The 22,116-nt window shown below is 45.0% G+C and overlaps 1 protein-coding gene and 1 pseudogene across 1 annotated transcript in view; both read right to left on the bottom strand.

The window, feature by feature from the left end:
- The window catches only part of LOC126101382 (outer dynein arm-docking complex subunit 1-like), a 145,106-nt gene that overhangs the window by 73,834 nt on the left and 49,156 nt on the right, over window positions 1–22,116 (bottom strand). The window contains exon 2 of the mRNA XM_049912048.1: window positions 4,641–4,809. Within this exon, the coding sequence (XP_049768005.1) occupies window positions 4,641–4,769 (129 nt within the window). The 5' untranslated portion in view covers window positions 4,770–4,809. The remainder of the gene's footprint in view (window positions 1–4,640; window positions 4,810–22,116) is intronic.
- On the bottom strand, window positions 15,180–15,297 carry LOC126102483 (5S ribosomal RNA; annotated as a pseudogene).

Here is a 22,116-nt window from a genome sequence, read left to right as displayed (position 1 = left end):
TGTGTAGTTGCACTTTAGACTTGCTTGACGTATCATTGTTGTTACTGAGTGGGTGTCAGTCTGATTTTGCCTCCATTCAGGTACACACGGTCAACATATTTACTAAAATCCTTTCTTATAAGGTGAAGCCCGTCAACTTACCATAGTACAGGCTTTAAAAAGTTAACGTACGCGAGAGCATAGACGTTACAACTCGTGCTGGCGAAACGTCAGTAAAATCATTAGATGAACGTCAGCCGAAGAACCCGAGACAGAAGCCAATAGGCAAAACTAGATTTGCTGAATGCTTGGATACAGTTTGTCATGTTATTGTCTCTATGGAGGATCGAACCACTGTGAACAAACAAAATCTCTGACGCAGAAAATGCTCAGTGCTCAACGATATTGTATTGTGGTTAGGAAAATCAATCATCTCTGATCTCAGCCTCAGTGTGAATGGGTTAGTCAAATGTCTGCATGATCATTTAACCGTTCAGTCATTGTATTTACAGTCAGGGGTGTATGTCAAAGAATTAAGGGTACACAAGAACAATTCCTGAGGGTCCACAGGAACAATTCTCACACCCAGAAAATCACAAAACTTTTCCAGGCATGCAGCAGTGAGTGTGTATATGACTCCTGGTTGAATGGTGTCAAGACGTGTGGTATTTTTTTGATTTTGGTTGGCAAAGCTTACCTGGTCCGGCATGTCATTCTCAAAGACCCAGCTAAAGTGTCGTAATTTCTTCTGCTCCCTGTCACGCTAACCTTTCTACTGAAGTGTGACACTCCCCGTGCATAAATTATTGGGTAGTGAGAGGTGGCATACCACTCTCTTCTCACTTTAACAACATTGTCATTCAGATTAATGTTCATATTTTAGGTGATAATCTTGGTGTTTCCCAGTTCTACATTTGCTGTATGTAGTTAATGACTTTGCACATGAGGAAATTGTGGGTAGAATGTTCACTTAACAGCACGTGTAACCTGTAGAGAACTTGTACCCGAGGGACCAGAATGGAGGCGACAGAGAACAGGGCGAGATATGAATTGGGAACCATAAATGCTCAGTGCAGCGACCTGGCTGTGCGAATGATTCTGGGAAGCAGCACTCAGTGGATCGCAGCTGCAGAGGGACTTCTGGCTGATACCCTCTCGTCCTTCCGCTTAGGGTTGGAGAGAAGGGCGCCTGTTCACAACACATTTTACCTAGGCCTGGCGGTAGTCCATCGCAGAAGTGGCCAGTTGGCAGAGAGTGGGTGAAGGAAGGCATTTAAGAGAGACTGCTGTGAATTGATGCTTTGTGCAAACGGTGGGACTGTCATAAAACTTCGTGCATTCTCATGTTAGAAGCTGGGACAATACGAACAGACCGGCTGATGCACGTGTTTAGTGGAGGCAAGACCGTAACCTTCCTGACACCAGGAAATCTCCAGGTTCTTTAAGCGAGCGGCAAAAACATACATTTCACGACTGTCTGGGAAGCTTAACAGTCTTCTTTAAGAAATTGGAAATGGCGGGCCAGAAAAGATTGTATCTCTCTCTAAATGAGGGACAGTGGTCACGTCTAGATAGATGTTTACTGCCAAAACATGGCCATGCTTACCGTGTGAAAGACGCCTCACTAGACTAAAATCTTTTTCCCCGACAGGAGAGATTTGGAGTTGCTGACTGGCTCCTCCTGGGATATGCAAAGTGGAGGCTTTCTCCTCAAGCATGGGAACACTGCTACTGTGTTTGGACTGACTACCAGGATAACAGAATAGTCAAGAGGGGAGATCAAATGAGTAGAGGATAGTTCGATTGGTTTGTGAAATGTGGGGATGGTTTAGTTTTTGCTAATTCGTCTCCCATACCGAGGCTTGGTGGAAAGTGGTTGTGATTCTTTGCCTTCTTTGTCTTCCGGTCCTCTCACGATGGAAATGTTCAGATCCTTTCCCAGTGGATGAGGCTTGTGTTCTGTATCTTGTGGTAGACTAAGAACCAGTGGCAGTTTCCAACTGTACCGACAGTGGAACTGCATATCATTTCGGACATATCATGTGTCATGAGGATGAACTTGTCCGTCCTGAATGGTCTGTTGACGTTCAGCAATTCCAGCATGCACCGTCATGCCAGTGAGTCGAACTGGTTTGGCCAGACCAGTGAATGGATGCACCTCACACTGAATCCAGGTGTCTGATAGCGAAGTTTCCCACGTTCTGATAATCAGAACGCCAGACCGTATAGCTTGCAAATTTTCGTGGACACGTCAGAACATTACAGCTCCTCTCCCACAATGCGCTGTTCACTGCTGCCACCTGAATCAAGGTGAAAGGATAAGGTATTGAAACACCAGCGTAGGGTTGTCAAATGATATTCACAGCTCCCTGTTCCAGGGTGAAACTTAGTTCGTGATATACTTGGTCGTACTTGATTCCATTTGAATAGAGCTGGGCCTCACAGCGGATTAATGTAAACAAAGTCAGACTGCATTGTAAAACGGATTAATTCAGGGGAGAATTTGCATAGCTTGCATACCTATGCATGCTTTACCAATAAAACACCATTTGTTTTATCATTTGTGTTTGTCTTCTCTTGTGTACGATCTATTAGTCAGATGTAGCTACAAAAGTATTGATAATACTTGTTATCTTGTAAACTTAAATACGGCTCTCTTCTCATTAATACCCCTTCACCTATTCACTAGTTTTATTTTATTGTGGTGGTGCATCAGCAATTATTAAATTAATTAATTTGATGATTAATTTGAGTTTTGAAATTTATCATTAGCGTATGTAACAAAAGCGCCATGAGTAAATTCATTAATATACATACATTCATTCAAAAACAATAATTACACCGAACTCACCATGATTTTTGACGATACCCTAGACATTACGAAAGGTGAGGCATGCTTCTTAATAGGGTCAGTCATCACCACAAAATGCAGTGCATACTCTGCAATGTGCTCCCTTCCTAGTCACAAGGTTGGTAAGAAATTGTTGTGACAGTGCATTCTGTTCCTCCATCAGCGTGGTTGGCGACAGCTGGGTGGTCGTTAGTGCATATGGATATGCTGTAAAATGACCAGCAACGCATCCCACACATGCTCGATGGGATATAAGTTGGGGGAACGGTCAGGCTACTCTGTTTGCCGAATATCCTCTGATTCCACAAGCATTTCCACCTGTGCAGTTCACTGTGCTCGCCCACTGTCATCGATAAAACGAAGTCAGGACTGAATGCATCTCTGAAAACATGCACATGTGGAAGATATACTGTGTCACAATAATGTTGAGCGATGAATGTAGTATTGTAGTACGTTCAAAGATTAGGAGATCAGTATGCCTATGTAACATCACAATACCTGGATCACCAAAACCATCATCTTTGACGATGTTTCTAGTTGCATTTGTGTACCTACCTGTCACCATATGATGGGAGACAGCGTGCAATAGCGTCGAAATGCGCAGGTGGAGGAGCTCTTGGAATGAGAGGATGTTTGGCAAAAAGACTGGCCTGCCCACTGCCCCAACTCAAATCCCGTCGTGCACATATGGGATGCAGTGGGGGGATGCACTGCAGAACGTCCACATGCAGCAGCGACCATCCAGCAACTGTCAACCATTATGGTGGAGGAATGGGACACCATAACGCCATACCACAAGAACTCCTTACCACTTTTGTAGCCAGAATGGGAGCACAATGCAGAGCATGCATTGCTGTTTGTGGTGATCACACACCTTATTAAGAACCATGTCCCGCCTTCTGTAATGTCCAGGTGACAATAATAAATCTCGGTGACTCCAGTGTAATTAATGCCTTTGAATAAAAGTCTCATTTCTTTTCATCTCACTGCGCATTTTTTCAGCTGCTTTCTGTACTATACTTCAGCAGGTCTTGGTATTTATGGTCCAAATTTGCATGAGTTATGTTACTTCGTTGTGACACATAACACGGAAGCTACTTTCGTCCCTAAGTTTTGCACACCACTATGTCTGGAACAGCTTGTGGAATGTAGAAATCAATACACCTGCAATTTGTAAGCTATATGGAAATTGATCATATATGAGTGGCTTCAGCTGGATGTGTCGTACCTGAAGAACTTGTGAACTGTACCGAATTTAGACTATCGTGATGTCTCCTGTGCGGGGGAGTCACTAATTTCGGCTCAAATGGCTCTAAGCACTATGGGACTTAGCATATGAAGTCATCAGTCCCCTAGACTTAGAACTACTTAAACCTAACTAACCTGAGGGCATCACGCACATCCATGCCCGAGGCAGGATTCGAACCTGCGACAGTAGCAGCAACACGGTTCCGGACTGAAGCGCCTAGAACCGCTCGACCACAACGGCCGGCACTAATTTCGGTCTGATGTGATCAGTAATTCTGACCTCCCCGCCTATTTGAAACTATGAAGCTGACTTTGTTCCCTGAACTCAGGGAAACTCCAAATAACGTTAGCTTCACATTCTAATTGTTTATTAAGTATTTAACTAAAACGCATTTCACGCAGAAAAGATTTGGACATATAATTTTCGAGAAAAATCCCTATGGATCTTGGAGACCTCACCTGACACATTTGCAGCTTTTTTATTAACAATTCAACATTCGCAGAATAGAGTCTGAACAAAGACCTACGGATATACAAAAATCTACTTCACTTTAAAACATACCGTGTCTTTCTCTTGCCTGACCAAGTCGTTGTACGTCTGCCGTTGTGTAAGAAGGGTACTGATACCCACAGTCAGTTTGTTGTCCTTCGCTATATTCTCGGGAGAGGTCGCTGGGCGAATACTTTGCATCAGCTTTTCTTTGTCTTTCTCCAGTCCCAACAAGATGCTCCTGTAAACAGATTTAGACATTAGAAATGTTTTACACAATCGAGTGAGATTGATATTACCACTTGCTATAGTCTAATTTAAACTAGTTGGCACCTGTTGTTAAAGGCTGTGCGTCCACCGGAGTGATGTAGCTAGTGGCACAAGGCCTGCATACAGCTTGCAATTTCAATTGAAAGTAATGGGGTTGTGTTCGTTCCACACAGGTTGCATTGTAGCCAGTGCTCTCGAAAGGTCAAGCTCAAAGTCATCCGCTCCCCTTCTCCTCCCCCCTCCCCCGTCCCCCACACTTCTATGTCAATTGGCAAATGCATAAAAACGGAGGAAATTCACAAATCATGGATGGGGTGTTGTCCGATGGCCTGGAAGTACTGGAATAAGCATAAATGGCTGCCAGCACTTATCAGATAACTTATTATCCAATTATTATAATTTATGACCCAAGACACTGGGTATGAGAAGTGTTATACGATGTCGCATTTAAAAATCCGAGTAAGAAAGCACGCTCTATTTCTTTAGGAATATTTCTCACGTGTATGTAGCAGTCTTGTCTTAAAAAGCTTGCTACAGACATCACCAGCAATGTGCTAAGAATAAAAGACGTGTACTTCAAAAAAGTTATTTAGCATGGTCTATTTATTTAGGAAATCTTCCAGATATAGACAGAACTGGGAGAGGTATGAATTTGGATCTTTCTTTAAAACAAACGAAATGTGTAGGGGGGGGGGGGGATCTCTTCAGCGCCAGTCTGAGGTCACCACTGGTAAGGTTCGCACACCCCACTGCACCGTTCTGTACTGTCACCACAGCCACCAATGGCTACTAAGCAAGTGACTGCGACGTGCGGGCAGCACGAGGTGCCCTTGTAGACAAGGGAAATGCTCCCAGCTAGGTGTGACTGCTTTATGTCAACTGGGTGCACCCTCTGCAGACCTCTCCTGACCACCATCCCATCCCGCCAGGCACCAATACGACTTCTTTTTGCCTCCGTACAAGAAAGGAAGTCTCAGAGGTTGCTGCGGCAGCAGTACAGTCCAGCGTCATCAAATGTTATTCTATACGTTTCTTTTCCAAAAATTTAATTTCTTCATTCGACCGGTGGCAATCCTCTGTAAATAATAAACTGAGGAATGGCTCAGTTCGATTCTTGCAAGAAAAAGGCATTCCAGAGTACAAATTTTTGGAGCGCTTGGCTTCCCTCTATTGAGTTTCATAATGCTAGCTCTGTCATAGCGATCAGAGATGCAGAGTGTTCCTTCTAAAAGTCGTTAGGTGCATATTCTTTGGTTTTTCGGCAAATATTTGAAATTTCCCTTTCGCAAAGTATAGCTGCAGTTGGCTCATCATGTCTTTCATGGAAAGCAGTGTCGACGGAAAATGTCAATTAGTTTCCTGTTGCGAACAAAATTATTTTTGAAGTGGAAGTGGAATTTCACGTGCTCATTCGATATAGCGGTCCGCGATTAGTATAGTGCGATCTTCGTTTAATTATCGCGTATACACAGGGACGTTAAAACACGAAGAATTGCCGGTACTCCAGCAACCACGAATTTGCTTCCCTGTCAACTGCCTGCAGTGCACTAGTTGATGACAACCACTCTTTAGGTCTGTTGTGGAAAAGTACTTACATTGCCCTAAATTATCAAGAGTTTCTGTAACATTAAGTATAGGAAATGCATCTCTCGCTGTTCTACCATTTAAGTAGTGATAACCACACAACAAAATCTATACTTCTTCATTCTGTCTGATGACTTCTTTGGCACAATGACGACAGCAACTCCCCAGGAAATAATCCTTTTCTTTATTATGCCATCGTTCAATTTCCTGATGATAAATCCTTCTATGCCGGTTGTTCCAAGTGATGGTGGTTCCATGCTGGTTTTCGATATGCGGGTGTTTTATCTCCCGTCCGAATTCTATGTTGTGTTTGGGATGTCATCGGCAGCTGACCTAGAGGATTAAACAATTCCTTGATTTCCAGTAACAATTTAGCCATAGCTAGTCTCCTAGATCTCTTCAAATTTTTTTGTACTGGCAGTTTGCTGTCTAGCACTTCTTCGTCTGGCACTTATAAGTTAGCAACTAATAACCCCTTAACCGAACATCATTAACGTCGAAATTATCCACATTGACAGGAACCACCCTGTCACCACCTATATCATGTACACGTATGATACTTCTAAGTAAAAACATCATGATGCATCCAATACGACATTCTCCTCTAGTGGTTCCACTACACACAACATGTCAACAGGTATTTCTGTTCCTGCAGTCACCCAAAATAATTTCCTCTCCATTGACCGTCGTTCTGACCATGATTCTCACATTGACCATAAGCCGCCATTCTCCATTGTCCATCGTTCTCCATTGACCATGACCCACTCCACCTAGTAGTATACAGGATACTGGTGGTTAGATGCCGGCCACGGTGGCCGAGCGGTTCTAGGCGTTTCAGTCCGGAACCGCGCGACTGCTACGGTCGCAGGTTCGAATCCTACCCCAGGCATGGATGTGTGTGATGTCCTTAGGATAGCTAGGTTTAAGTAGTTCTAAGTTCTAGGGGACTGATGACCTAAGATGTTAAGTCCCATAGTGCTCAGAGCCATTTGAACCATTTTTTGGTGGTTAGATATTTCCACATCTGCCTCATCAACTCCCATCATTAAGTTTGCCAATAATTTCAAAAATATTATGTACAATATTTTCACGTCTGCCTCATCAAAATCATCATCTCTCTGATTTACAAATCACAATAAAGCTTGACCATCATTCTTTCTACTGACCATTATTTTCCATTGACCATCATTCTCTCTGTTGACCATCACTCTCTCTACTGACCATGATTTTCCACTGACCATCATTCTCTCTATTGACCATCATTCTTTACTGACCATAACTTACCACTGATCATCATTCTCTCTATTGCCCATCATTCTCTACTGTTCATAAATCTCCATTAACCAATATTCGCCTTTGACCATAATCCCCCTCCTAATAGTATGCAGGATAGCGGTGACCAAATATTTCTACACATCCCTCACCTACTGTACTGCCTTATAATTAATATTCAACAAGTACTGCCTTATCATTAATATTCATCGCACATGTCTGCATACAACATCAAAAAATTATGTTCCTTATTTCCACATCTACTTCGTCAACATTTCTCTATTTTATACACCACAGAAAATTTTGTATCTCCACGATGTTTACTTTAACGTGACAATAACACTATAATACACTCCTGGAAATTGAAATAAGAACACCGTGAATTCATTGTCCCAGGAAGGGGAAACTTTATTGACACATTCCTGGGGTCAGATACATCACATGATCACACTGACAGAACCACAGGCACGTAGACACAGGCAACAGAGCATGCACAATGTCGGCACTAGTACAGTGTATATCCACCTTTCGCAGCAATGCAGGCTGCTATTCTCCCATGGAGACGATCGTAGAGATGCTGGATGTAGTCCTGTAGGACGGCTTGCCATGCCATTTCCACCTGGCGCCTCAGTTGGACCAGCGTTCGTGCTGGACGTGCAGACCGCGTGAGACGACGCTTCATCCAGTCCCAAACATGCTCAATGGGGGACAGATCCGGAGATCTTGCTGGCCAGGGTAGTTGACTTACACCTTCTAGAGCACGTTGGGTGGCACGGGATACATGCGGACGTGCATTGTCCTGTTGGAACAGCAAGTTGCCTTGCCGGCATAGGAATGGTAGAACGATGGGTTCGATGACGGTTTGGATGTACCGTGCACTATTCAGTGTCCCCTCGACGATCACCAGTGGTGTACGGCCAGTGTAGGAGATCGCTCCCCACACCATGATGCCGGGTGTTGGCCCTGTGTACCTCAGTCGTATGCAGTCCTGATTGTGGCGCTCACCTGCACGGCGCCAAACACGCATACGACCATCATTGGCACCAAGGCAGAAGCGACTCTCATCGCTGAAGACGACACGTCTCCATTCGTCCCTCCATTCACGCCTGTCGCGACACCACTGGAGGCGGGCTGCACGATGTTGGGGCGTGAGCGGAAGACGGCCTAACGGTGTGCGGGACCGTAGCCCAGCTTCATGGAGACGGTTGCGAATGGTCCTCGCCGATACCCCAGGAGCAACAGTGTCCCTAATTTGCTGGGAAGTGGCGGTGCGGTCCCCTACGGCACTGCGTAGGATCCTACGGTCTTGGCGTGCATCCGTGCGTCGCTGCGGTCCGGTCCCAGGTCGACGGGCACGTGCACCTTCCGCCGACCACTGGCGACAACATCGATGTACTGTGGAGACCTCACGCCCCACGTGTTGAGCAATTCGGCGGTACGTCCACCCGGCCTCCCGCATGCCCACTATACGCCCTCGCTCAAAGTCCGTCAACTGCACATACGGTTCACGTCCACGCTGTCGCGGCATGCTACCAGTGTTAAAGACTGCGATGGAGCTCCGTATGCCACGGCAAACTGGCTGACACTGACGGCGGCGGTGCACAAATGCTGCGCAGCTAGCGCCATTCGACGGCCAACACCGCGGTTCCTGGTGTGTCCGCTGTGCCGTGCGTGTGATCATTGCTTGTACAGCCCTCTCGCAGTGTCCGGAGCAAGTATGGTGGGTCTGACACACCGGTGTCAATGTGTTCTTTTTTCCATTTCCAGGAGTGTATAAAGAGTGATTCAAAAGTAACTGTACACGCTTAGTGGGTATAATGTATCCATCAGAATAAGAGTGACACGTTAAATAAAGTTCTGCCTGCAATTGATTTATTTCCGAGATATGCGGTAGGGCTGGGATCACATGTGCACCACAAACACCATAAAATTAATTCTTCTCAGAAAGCAAGGATACGAAAGGACCCGAAATTCAACATCTCTACATACTACACTACTGGCCATTAAAATTGCTACACCACGAATACACCTTCTAGGTGTACTAATATTTTTTCGGCAATGTATAAATATACACGCACCATGATCCTTATAATACATAATTGACTTCATTATACATACATAATTGACTTCTGTTCGTATGATTTTCTGGATTTGGATACAATGTAGATAATGTTTTATAAGAAACCAATGCGAGCACCTTACTATGGTGCATCAACAATGTTATGGATGGCGCTTGACATGCCTGCCGTCGCACTATCCAGTAAATATACGTAAACTGTGGGAAGCGAAGCGACTTATGTTTATACAAATATGTGATATCTGTTCTTTAGGACATGTCCGAAATAACAGACACTAAGCAAATAGTATAATTGATTCGCCTCGATGGGGAATGAATCCGTCATCTTCAGTGCGAATGCACACTCACTTTCGACCTCCTGCGGGAATCTCAAAGTAGCGACCGTGGAGAACATAGACGGGGACAGTGGATAGGTGGCGATAGATCAATATGTGGGTCATCCGGGAGTCGCCGATATACACTCCTGGAAATGGAAAAAAGAACACATTGACACCGGTGTGTCAGACCCACCATACTTGCTCCGGACACTGCGAGAGGGCTGTACAAGCAATGATCACACGCACGGCACAGCGGACACACCAGGAACCGCGGTGTTGGCCGTCGAATGGCGCTAGCTGCGCAGCATTTGTGCACCGCCGCCGTCAGTGTCAGCCAGTTTGCCGTGGCATACGGAGCTCCATCGCAGTCTTTAACACTGGTAGCATGCCGCGACAGCGTGGACGTGAACCGTATGTGCAGTTGACGGACTTTGAGCGAGGGCGTATAGTGGGCATGCGGGAGGCCGGGTGGACGTACCGCCGAATTGCTCAACACGTGGGGCGTGAGGTCTCCACAGTACATCGATGTTGTCGCCAGTGGTCGGCGGAAGGTGCACGTGCCCGTCGACCTGGGACCGGACCGCAGCGACGCACGGATGCACGCCAAGACCGTAGGATCCTACGCAGTGCCGTAGGGGACCGCACCGCCACTTCCCAGCAAATTAGGGACACTGTTGCTCCTGGGGTATCGGCGAGGACCATTCGCAACCGTCTCCATGAAGCTGGGCTACGGTCCCGCACACCGTTAGGCCGTCTTCCGCTCACGCCCCAACATCGTGCAGCCCGCCTCCAGTGGTGTCGCGACAGGCGTGAATGGAGGGACGAATGGAGACGTGTCGTCTTCAGCGATGAGAGTCGCTTCTGCCTTGGTGCCAATGATGGTCGTATGCGTGTTTGGCGCCGTGCAGGTGAGCGCCACAATCAGGACTGCATACGACTGAGGTACACAGGGCCAACACCCGGCATCATGGTGTGGGGAGCGATCTCCTACACTGGCCGTACACCACTGGTGATCGTCGAGGGGACACTTAATAGTGCACGGTACATCCAAACCGTCATCGAACCCATCGTTCTACCATTCCTAGACCGGCAAGGGAACTTGCTGTTCCAACAGGACAATGCACGTCCGCATGTATCCCGTGCCACCCAACGTGCTCTAGAAGGTGTAAGTCAACTACCCTGGCCAGCAAGATCTCCGGATCTGTCCCCCATTGAGCATGTTTGGGACTGGATGAAGCGTCGTCTCACGCGGTCTGCACGTCCAGCACGAACGCTGGTCCAACTGAGGCGCCAGGTGGAAATGGCATGGCAAGCCGTTCCACAGGACTACATCCAGCATCTATACGATCGTCTCCACGGGAGAATAGCAGCCTGCATTGCCGCGAAAGGTGGATATACACTGTACTAGTGCCGACATTGTGCATGCTCTGTTGCCTGTGTCTATGTGCCTGTGGTTCTGTCAGTGTGATCATGTGATGTATCTGACTCCAGGAATGTGTCAATAAAGTTTCCCCTTCCTGGGGCAATGAATTCACGGTGTTCTTATTTCAATTTCCAGGAGTGTAGTCCGCGCAATTAAGATAAGCACGGTGTAGCGCTGGGGCAATGATTAACAAGTGCCTAGTAAGCGCGAGATTTGGGGTTCGAATCCTGGGCCGGCACGCATTTTTCATTCTTCGACGCTGATTCTGCTTAAAGACCCGATGTAGTTGACATCACAAATTCCTTCCTCCCCCCTCCCCCTCCACCTTCAATTTACGTAGTATGAATGACATATTTTGATAAGCATTTCCGTTCAGGAACATATGCTGGATCTTTATCGGAGTCGTATGTATCCACGTCATCCACCAATTCTGTCAGCTCGTCCCTGGAAAGTATTTGTTTGGCACGGACACCACACACGTTACGACAACAGACAGCCATGTCCGTGGTACTTACGACTGTTTACATGCAATATCCCGCCAATGCCGCTGCTAGCTACAATCTGTATTTCGAGATGGAGCTGCTACCTCTGAGATTATTGTGGAACTTAGAGGACTAAAGCCATCACTTATTATGTTTTCTATGCAATAACTCAGTTTTCCATCTAGCGACGCTTACCATTGTTTACAGTCGAGGTCGTCATTCGTGGAAGATTTTGCAGTCTTTTGTTCCTCTCCCAGCGCTACTACTGCGCCAGCAGCAACTTACCATTAGAAATTCGGAGGAATGTGTTGCTCATCTGCATTTTAGATTTTTTTACCTCATCAATCCGAGCTAAAGGAAAGATGTTTCAACGCACTGAATATTTTGAATTACCGTTGTCATAGGTTTTGAGGAGTGCACACTGGGCTTCTGTTTTATATAGCATTCGTATAACTCCAATTGAATTGTGGGTGCATGGTCTATGGATCAGTAAGACCTAGTCACCTCGAGACTATCGATGCTATCCACCATGAGAGGATTAGGCTGACCCTCAAGTTCTTATAGCATCAGACCTGTATATAGCCTATGGGCAAAGACTGCGGAACCTCCACCTGCCATCTGGCGGCAGCTCCTTATGGTGCATCGAGTGTACAGATTCTTCGCCGTTCCATAATTACAGCCATACCAAACTGCTGCTCGCTGTCCCATTGAAGCAATTTTCACAAAGCGTCAGCGACAAAGAGGTGGTTCGGAATTAATGCAAACCATAATGAAGTGGCACTTAATGCGGGACAAACACTAACAGTAAATCATGGTTGAAGCCAAGTGCCTTATTGGCTTCTGAAAAAACTTAGTAAGCTGAGACTGCACTCCTGCATATGTTTGTCATTAGATTTTTGATGAAATTTTAAACCAATATCGCAGCTTTGTACCTGTACTTGCAGGAGCATCTAAGCAAGGGGAGTCTCATGGCTCCTCAGTGGTTGCCCAGAGTGTGTCCTCACGATTAGTTTACCAAACGAATTTTCTGTATTTATCGCAGTGTTATATTGAATCTTAAAGGCACAGAAGGAGATGGGAGGTGTCTGTGCTAAGAAATTCCTCATCTGCTTTCAACTCTATGTACTCTTAAATCTCTTCAGTGAATGTACGCAACAGCCATATTTCTTCAGCACGTCCAGGACGCCCTCCTACATCTGCAAAGACCGGGGAAGGATGTGTCATTCTAGAGGGTGCCAAAGCACACGGGTATAAAGGAAAATGAATTAGCAGATAAAGCAGCCGAGGAAGCATGTCTTCCAAATCAGATGACTCAATGTGCTACCCCCAACATGCTATGTCGTCTGTGTTGAAGTAAAGGGTCATGTGTCCCCGCCGGGGTGAAGATTGGCTGGAAGTGACGGACAATAAGTTGCGGTTAGTAAAACCAACTAGAGAGATGAAGTACTTGTCACTCGCATTTGAATGTAGCAGAGTCCGATGACGCATTCCTTCCTACTCCAACAGGAGGATCCTCCAATGTGTGGTGGCTACGAACTTTGGTTTACAGCACGGCACCTCTCAATTGAATGCTTCAGACCTGATGACAAACATTGATTTACTAGCGACTCATTCTCTCTGTTCGGCATGTGATGGGATGACTAGAAAACGATTTTTAAGACTCCGTGAAGAATGTGAGTTGTTCCATATACTATTAAGGGAGAAGAATGTGATGCGCTATGAGGGTAGCTCGCACTGATCAGTGATCAGTCAGGCACTACTTTCCTGAGTTATCTTTTTAGACTTTATTCCAAAACTGAGTTCGATTTTATAGCATATTTTAACATTGGCAGATCTGACAATTTAACATTCTTCGTAACTGCGTACGACCGGGAAGGTGGACGTAAGTGAAAAACGGAGTGTTTTAATTAAATTCGACTCTGACTATTTGAACAGGGGTGTTAATAACTCGTTGTTGAGCGTCCTAAATTCGTAGATTCACACTCACCCACACTCTTATACATTGTGTTTATGAAGTCAGCATTTCTGTCGTAAGATTAAAAATTTTTACTTTCTGCAGACAATCGAAATGATTGCACACAATAGAAGAACGAACAGTTGTTGTTGCATACCGACTGCGTGGAAAGTTGTATGACGAGGTGCGCAACAAATACACGCGTGAATTACACAATCCAGTTCCTACTACACATGGCATTTAGAACACGGTCAACAAATTAAAACGGATTGGGTGTGTTAGTGACGAACAGCGTTCAGGAAGATCGGCAGCAGCAGATTAAACTGTGGAAAACATAAGAAATCGATTACTTGCAGATGACTAAGTAGAGAACCACAGTGTGGAAAACACTGCGATTCAAATTGAAGAAACGTGCCTACCAATTTGAAACTGTCCGCAAGCATAAAGATGAAGAATATGCCACTATAGAAGCTATTTGCTATGAGTTATTGAATGTGGCTAGTAACACAAATTTAATCCAGCACGTTCTGTTCAGTGACGATGAAACACTACGTACCTGTCCGTGACTATCTAAATGAAATTTTTGTTGAGAGACTGATTAGCCGTGCACCTCCAAGACACTGGGCTGCCCGCTCAGCTGATTTGACGCCAGTGGACTATCTCGTCTAGGATTTACCGAATCGGAGCTATACGAAGTGAAAATCAATGACCCTCAACATTTGAAAACATCATTTTTGCAGCTGCTCAACAAATAAAACCAGCTGTGTTAGCAAGGGTGTTTGAGCCTACAACTGGAAAATGCTAAGTGACATTATGAATGTCCCATATGTAGGAATCAGGAATAAATCGAAGTTGTTGCCGTAAAAATAGTTCAACTTTCCATTGCAAATGAAGGAAATCATGTATCATATTGAAAGCTTTACCAGTTGAGCGATGACAAAGACACAAAAGACGAATCAAATAGGCTAACAAAAATATGTATCTACCGAACGGAAATCGCAACTAGTATAATAAAAAAAACTCCATCCGAAAAAGGCCTTGCAAGACCCCCACGGTGCCGACCGGCTGCCATGTCATCCTCGGCCCACAGGCGTCACTGGATGCGGATATGGAGGGGGCATGCGGCCAGTAAACCGCTCTCCCGGCCGTATGACAGTTTCCGAGACTGGAGCTAGTACTTCTCAATCAAGTAGCTCCTCAGTTTGCCTCACAAGGGCCGAGTGCACCCCGCTTGCCAACAGCGCTGGGCAGACCGGATGGTCACCCATCCAAGTGCTATCCCAGCCTGACAGCGCTTAACTTAGGTGATCTGATGGAAACCGGTGTTACCACTGTGGGAAGACCGTTGGCAGTATAATAAAATAATTTTCAGCTAAATATCTCAAGCAGAAATGGTGAAACAGTTAACCGCTATCTGTCTGAATCAAGCGTCGAAGCGATTACAGCAAAAATAACTTTCGTGGTCAAGATTACGAATCGAATATCACAAAAAAAAGGTCTACAGCTGGAATGGAAACTGTAGTGTTGGCAGAAGAGCCAACACTGTGTTGCAATAGGAGGCCGAAATGCACGCGTTTAATCTAACGCAGACTGGCGTGAGGTCTGGAACAGGATACGTAATGAATGCTATAAAGAAAAGTACGTAGCTGCTGGAATACTTAACTTTAATCCATCATTTGTGTTATGTGTCGACAGAAGTGCCGACACAGTGTTATTTTGAAGGGGCCGAATAGGCACGCTATAAGCTCACCCAGAATATCGTGAAGTCTGGAACAGGATGCTCAATGAATGCTAATAAGAAAAGTACGTTGCTTTGGGAATACTTAACTTTAATCCATCCTTTTGGTATACATCGTTTATGGTGAATACAAGTAAGACTCTCTCCAGATATGGTTAACTGCGCCTTGCTAGGTCGTAGCCATGGACTTAGCTGAAGGCTATTCTAACTGTCTCTCGGCAAATGAGAGGAAGGCTTCGTACGTCTAGTCGCAGTATTTGTAATACTGGATATCATGAAATAATATATATATATATTACGACTTTTGAACACTATTAAGGTAAATACATTGTTTGTTCTCTATCAAAATCTTTCATTTGCTTAATATGCCTATCAGTAGTTAGTGTCTTCAGTAGTTAGAATCTTTTATTTAGCTGGCAGTATTGGCGCTCGCTGTTTCGCAGTAGTTCGAGTAACGAAGATTTTTGTGAGGTAAGTGATTCATGAAAGGTATAGGTTATTGTTATTCAGGGCCATTCTTTTGTAGGGATTATTGAAAGTCAGATTGCGTTGCGCTAAAAAAATATTGTGTGTCAGTTTAAGCACAGTCCTGTATAAATTTTCAAAGGGGACGTTTCACTACGTCCTCTCTCAATTTGGAAAGCAGAGAGCGTGCAGTACAAGACCACTCTAACTTTCGACTCGCTTATTTCTGAAGCATGGTCCGTAAACCTCAGATTGATTCATGTATCTTCTCCATAATCCCCGAAAGTTTGTAACAGTATCGCAGAATCATCCTGTATGGAAAGCTGAGTGCGATCTAGTGGGATTCCAACGTGTGGACTGACCTGCATGACAGGCATGTTGTATTGGAGGAGTAGGGCATGGGGGGGAGGGGAGGAGATGAACAGCAATGGAAGGAGTTGGACTAGATGGACAGAGAAAGGGGGAGAAGGAGATAGACAGGTAGAGAGAAGGGAGGACGAGGACCTAGATGCGTGAGGAGGAGATGCATGAAATACACTATATGATCAAACTATTATGACAGCTGGCTGAAAATGACTCACAAGCTCGTGACGCCCTCCATCGGAAATGCTGGAATTCAGTACGGTGTTGGCTCACCCTTACCCTTGATGACAGCTTCCAGGCATACGTTCAATCAGGTGCTGGAAGGTTTCTTAGGGAATGGCATGGCAGCCCATTCTTCACGGAGTGATGCACTGAGGAGAGCTATTGACGTCGGTCGGTGAGACCTGGCACTAAGTCGGCCTTCCAAAACATACCAAAAGTGTTCTATAGGTTTCAGGTCAGGACTCTGTGCAGGCCAGTCCATTACAGGGTTGTTATTGTCGTGTAACCACTCCACCACAGGCCGTGCATAATGAACAGGTGCTCGATCATGTTGAAAGATGCAATCGCCATCCCCAAATTGCTCTTCAACAGTGGGAAGCAAGAAGGTGCTTAAAACATCAATGTAGGCCTTTTCTGTGATAGTGCCACGCAAAACAACAAGGGGTGCAAGTACCCTCCATGAAAACGACGACCACAGCATAACACCACAGCCTCCGATTTCTACTGTTGGTACAACACACGCTGGCAGATGACGTTCACCGGGCATTCGCCATACCCACACCCTGCCATCAAAACGCCACATTGCGTACCGTGATTCGTCACTCCACACAACGTTTTCCACTGTCCAGTCATCCAATGTTTACGCTCCTTACACCAAACGAGGTGTCGTTTTGCATTTACTGGCGTGATGTGTGGCTTATTAGCAGCCGTTCGACAATAGAAATCCAAGTTTTCTCACTTCCCGCCTAACTGTCATAGTACTTGCAGTGTATCCTGATGCAGTTTGGAATTCCTGTGTGATGGTCTGGATAGATGTCTGCCTATTACACATTACGACCCTCTTCAACTGTCAGCGGTCTCTGTCAGTCAACAGGCAAGGTCGGCCTGTACACTTTTGTGCTGTATGTGTCCCTTCACTTATCCACTTCACTATCACATCGGAAACAGTGGATCTACAGATGTTTAGGAGTGTGGAAATCTTGCGTGCAGACGTATGACACAAGTGACATCCAATCACCCTCCGTGAGTTATGCAGGGCATCCCATTCTGCTCTCTCACGATGTCTAATGATTACTGGGGTCGCTGGTGTGGAGTATCTGGCAGTAGGTGGCATCACAATGCACCTAATATGAAAAATTTATGTTTTTGGGGGTGTCTGGATACTTTTGATCACATAGTTTATATGTGTGGAACACAGGCAAGGGGAAGGGGCTACTGTATCTGTTATATATAAAAGCACAATGTGTGTTCGTGTGTATGGCTGGGATCTCCTCCCACACCCCTAGATCAGATTCAACTAATTTTGGCACAGAAACAGTAAGCCAGCACTGTGGGGTTCGTAACCTCCTAGCTCCAGTAAGAGCAGAGAAATGAGTCAAAACGTCTTTTTCTGACCTCTCGTGTACAGGCTGCCCTGCATGACAAAAATGTTGTATGGGAACAGTACTGGCCTGCCATATCAACCTGCTTTGCTGGGCAGCCTACATTTGCAGGGCAAAGAATGGTTTTCCAGATCCTAACATGTAGGCTGCCTTGCGTGACAGGCATATTGTGCCAGAGTAGTATCAGCCAACTTTATCAATCTGTCTGCATGGCAGCCTGTACATTATGGCCAAATAAAAGATTTTGAAGCCCCTGATGTGTAGCCTGCTTAGCATGGTAGGCTCATTGTTGGAGTAGTTTCATCCAGATTTATTGGACTGTATTGCAGAGGCTATATGTGACAATGAGTGTGGCTGGGACAAGTTGAGATGGTAAGAGGAGGGATGCATGCTATTCCACAATGCCTGACAGGCAGAGTGTATAGACAGTTTTTGGAACATGAATTGGGTGGTCCATTTCATGACGTCTCACTCGCTACATGAGCCAACTTATTATTTATGCAAGATGATGCCCCTGTACATTACAGTTTTGAGACAAAAGGGTATTTCAATGCTGTGTATCTTATAAGAGTATAGGTCGCTCGGGACCAGCTGCTTGGCCCACCAGATCTCTGGATCTTAGTACCCTGGACTACTAGTTTTGAGGCCATCCCAAGGGGCTCATGCATCGTTTCATAGAATATAGAATACATATCGGGGAAAGAGGATGTTGTTGTACGAAGACATATAGGCCCTACACGTTAATGCCCGAAAAGTGTTTCGAGCATATAAGTGAAAAGCACAAGCAACGCCTATCAGCCATTTCTGGCAGCTGAATTGCTATGATAGGCAAAATGAGTTCATACAAGGTTGTATACAGTCAAAAAGAGTTATCCGTAAAAGGAGTTTTTAAATTTGTATTTTTGAGAGGCTTCGCAGTAATTTATCATTATGTCACACAACAGGTAAACAATGGTAAGTCAATGATAACTGATGTTACGTCCACTCAGTTTACAACTAAACAGTGTTAAGCACCAATTGACGAAATTATAAGAATAGAGTTCTATTAAAAAGTTCTGGAAGACTTTCCTTTGATTTTCCTCCAAGCTGCCACAGCATGGTGCACTTGATTCAGTCGTGACCGGGCACAGTATTGTGAGCCTCAGACAATACTTAACCCAACTCCTACATCGAAATCGACTGTTATAGGACTCATCGTTATTGGACCTAACGACCAGTCCACACCTTTCCATGTTCAGATGGTGACGATTGGATGCTGGCAGCACAAGTAGTCTTGGCGAAATGCTGTGTAATTGTCTAGATGATATCTGTTGCTGTTGTTTTCAGACACCCCTTCTTCAGTACAGTTGCTGTAGTTGGCCTACATGCTTTCCAAAAATCCTTCTGATGGTTTTCCATACTTCTGATGAGCTATTGGAACGATTTAATGAATTCGGGAATTCCTGCCAGGATCTCTCCTTACTCTTCTCAATTATAGGACAGCGAAAAGCTGCGAAGGTTTCTGCAGTTCGTTGCACTTGAATCTGTGTAGTTCTACCCAGCTGATCCTGGATGCGTAGCGACACTCTTCACTCCAACAGGAAACAGACAATTTTCATAGATGCCATGAACGATTTGGAGTGAATGCATCAACATCTCAGTGGATCACCATCGTAATGTAGTCCTTGCACTTCAGCACCCTGTCTCATAGTCCAAAACAGTCAGTTGACTGTACAGCATCTAGTTAGTTATCCTGAACACCCAGTTTGTTAGCTCTGCCAGATGTATCCAGATGGGGAAGTCATCACTAAACTCCAGGTCGTTAACTACCTGCCACTGAGCAAAATCGAAGAGGGCGGGAGAGAATACTAGCAGATTTATGGCAGATAATGACACCACAGTAGTAATATACTGTGGGCTCTACCAAAATATTTCTGAAGGAATGAGGTTCTCAATAGTTTGGCCCTGATGCACTTATGTGTGTACCACAGATTCCACTTGAGCTTTATGCATAAAATGTATTTATTTATTTTCCTAGGTTTGATATTAGGCTTTCACCAGTAGCTTTGCTTGCATATGCATTTGACACGTTTATTGAACAAAGCTCCGCCTCCCCCTCTCTGGGTCAACCTTTCTCTCCCTCTATCAACCTCATCTTCCCACCTATATCTGCCTATCTCCTCCTCCCCACTCTCTCCATCTCTTCATCTCCTCCTCCTCCTCCTCCTGTCTTTGTCTGTTTTCCACCACCCCCTCTCTCTGACCATATCTTCTTCCCTTCCATCTGACCATATCCTCCTCTCTCTCTCTCTCTCTTTCGATAATCATTTCGCCTCCTCCTTTTCGACCCATCCACTACCCTCTGCACCTTCTACAGTATCTGCTCCATGCATTTCGCCCTTCTCCCTTTCTCTCTGTTATTTCCTCTTCCCCTCACTCTGTCCATCCCTTTCTCTATCCATCTCAATTTATTCCCAGCCATGTTCATCGGTATGTGTAGCCCCTGCAATACAGTTGAACAAAGCAGGCTGTTACCACTCCCACAAAACACATCGTGTATGGCGGGCTACACATCAGGTTCTTGAAAATAATTTGTCCCTAAGGTACAGGCCAACATGCAAAGCAGATCGATAAAGCAGGCTAATACTGCTCTAACAAGCCTATCATGCAGGTTAGTCTACATGCTGGGGCCCAGAAACTCGTTTTTTGCCTTGACATATAGGCTGCCCTGCAAAGCAGGTTCATTACTGTTGCCACACAAGCGCCTGTCATGCAGGGCAGACTACATGCCAGCGCTGTAAAAAATTCTTTTTGCCCATATACTTGCTCCTTTTCGAGTTAGGAGGTTATAAACACCACATTGCTGATACACATGGGGCCTGCTTCGGTACCAAATTTGGATGATATCGATTCATTAGTTTAGAATGAGACCATGGACTGTATGCATGTGTGTGTGTGTGTGTGTGTGTGTGTGTGTCTATTGTTAATATATTTCCTGTATATAGCCGTCTCTATTACGTCCATGTCCTTATGTGATATTATATTTGTTTTCTTTCCAATGGATGTTCCATCCATTAATTTGGGACTGGACACCTTATTTCGATTTACGTTATTTCTGATACACAAGATTCTCATAATCAAAATGGTCTGTATCATTTATTGTCCATTCTAAGAACAAAGTATCACTCTTAATTACGTTGGTTACTTTGTCCTTTGCATGGCCGATATGTTTAGTACATCACTGATCAAACGAGACATGTCGTACCGCAATTTCCACTTCATTCCAGCATTCCTATACTAGACTGTAACTATCAAAGGCTATTGAATACGTAAGAGTTTTTCAGAGATCCAGTGTACTTATAACTGGAATCTCTCCAAATTACTTTTGGATTGACAGCTGCGATGGAGGTAATGGGGTGAGTCTCGTACGAAAAGTCCAACACATATTCAGCCAGTCCTACAGGACGTGTAGCTGCAGCAGCCATTTGGGGTTGCCAAACTTTCATCCCCACATTACAACATTTGCTGCTTGCACTACATCCAGGCAGCTTGCTCTATTGTGGGTTCGTCAGTTGCATACTAAGATTCGCTTCTTTTTTTTCATTTCCATAGTTCTAGGGTCATTATTTTATCTGTTACTAGTTCTTTTCTCGCAGCGTTGTCCGCATAAGTATATATTATGTACAGGGTGCCTCTCTTAAGAGTCGTCAGGCGCATTTTCTGAAGTATTTTAACAGATGGTTGCGATTTTGCTTTTGTATTGCGTAGCTGGAGTCGAACCAAACAAACAGAGCTCGTCATTTCTTTCATATGACGCGCAATGTCGGCGGAAAGTGTCGGTTTTTTCCCATTACAAACAAAATTATTTTTAAAGCAGAACTTTAGTGTTCTTTCAATAGAGCGATCCCGTATTAGTCCAATGCAATGTTTCCCTTATTGACATGTATTAACAGGGACAGTACTCCAGAAGTAACAGCAATGCCCTCGCCGGCGCTGACTCCTACCGCCAAGCATGCAGCG

Source organism: Schistocerca cancellata, chromosome 9 (genome assembly GCF_023864275.1).
Source record: "Schistocerca cancellata isolate TAMUIC-IGC-003103 chromosome 9, iqSchCanc2.1, whole genome shotgun sequence".
NCBI lineage: Eukaryota > Metazoa > Arthropoda > Insecta > Orthoptera > Acrididae > Schistocerca > Schistocerca cancellata.
This window is presented reverse-complemented; position numbering and strand designations above follow the sequence as displayed.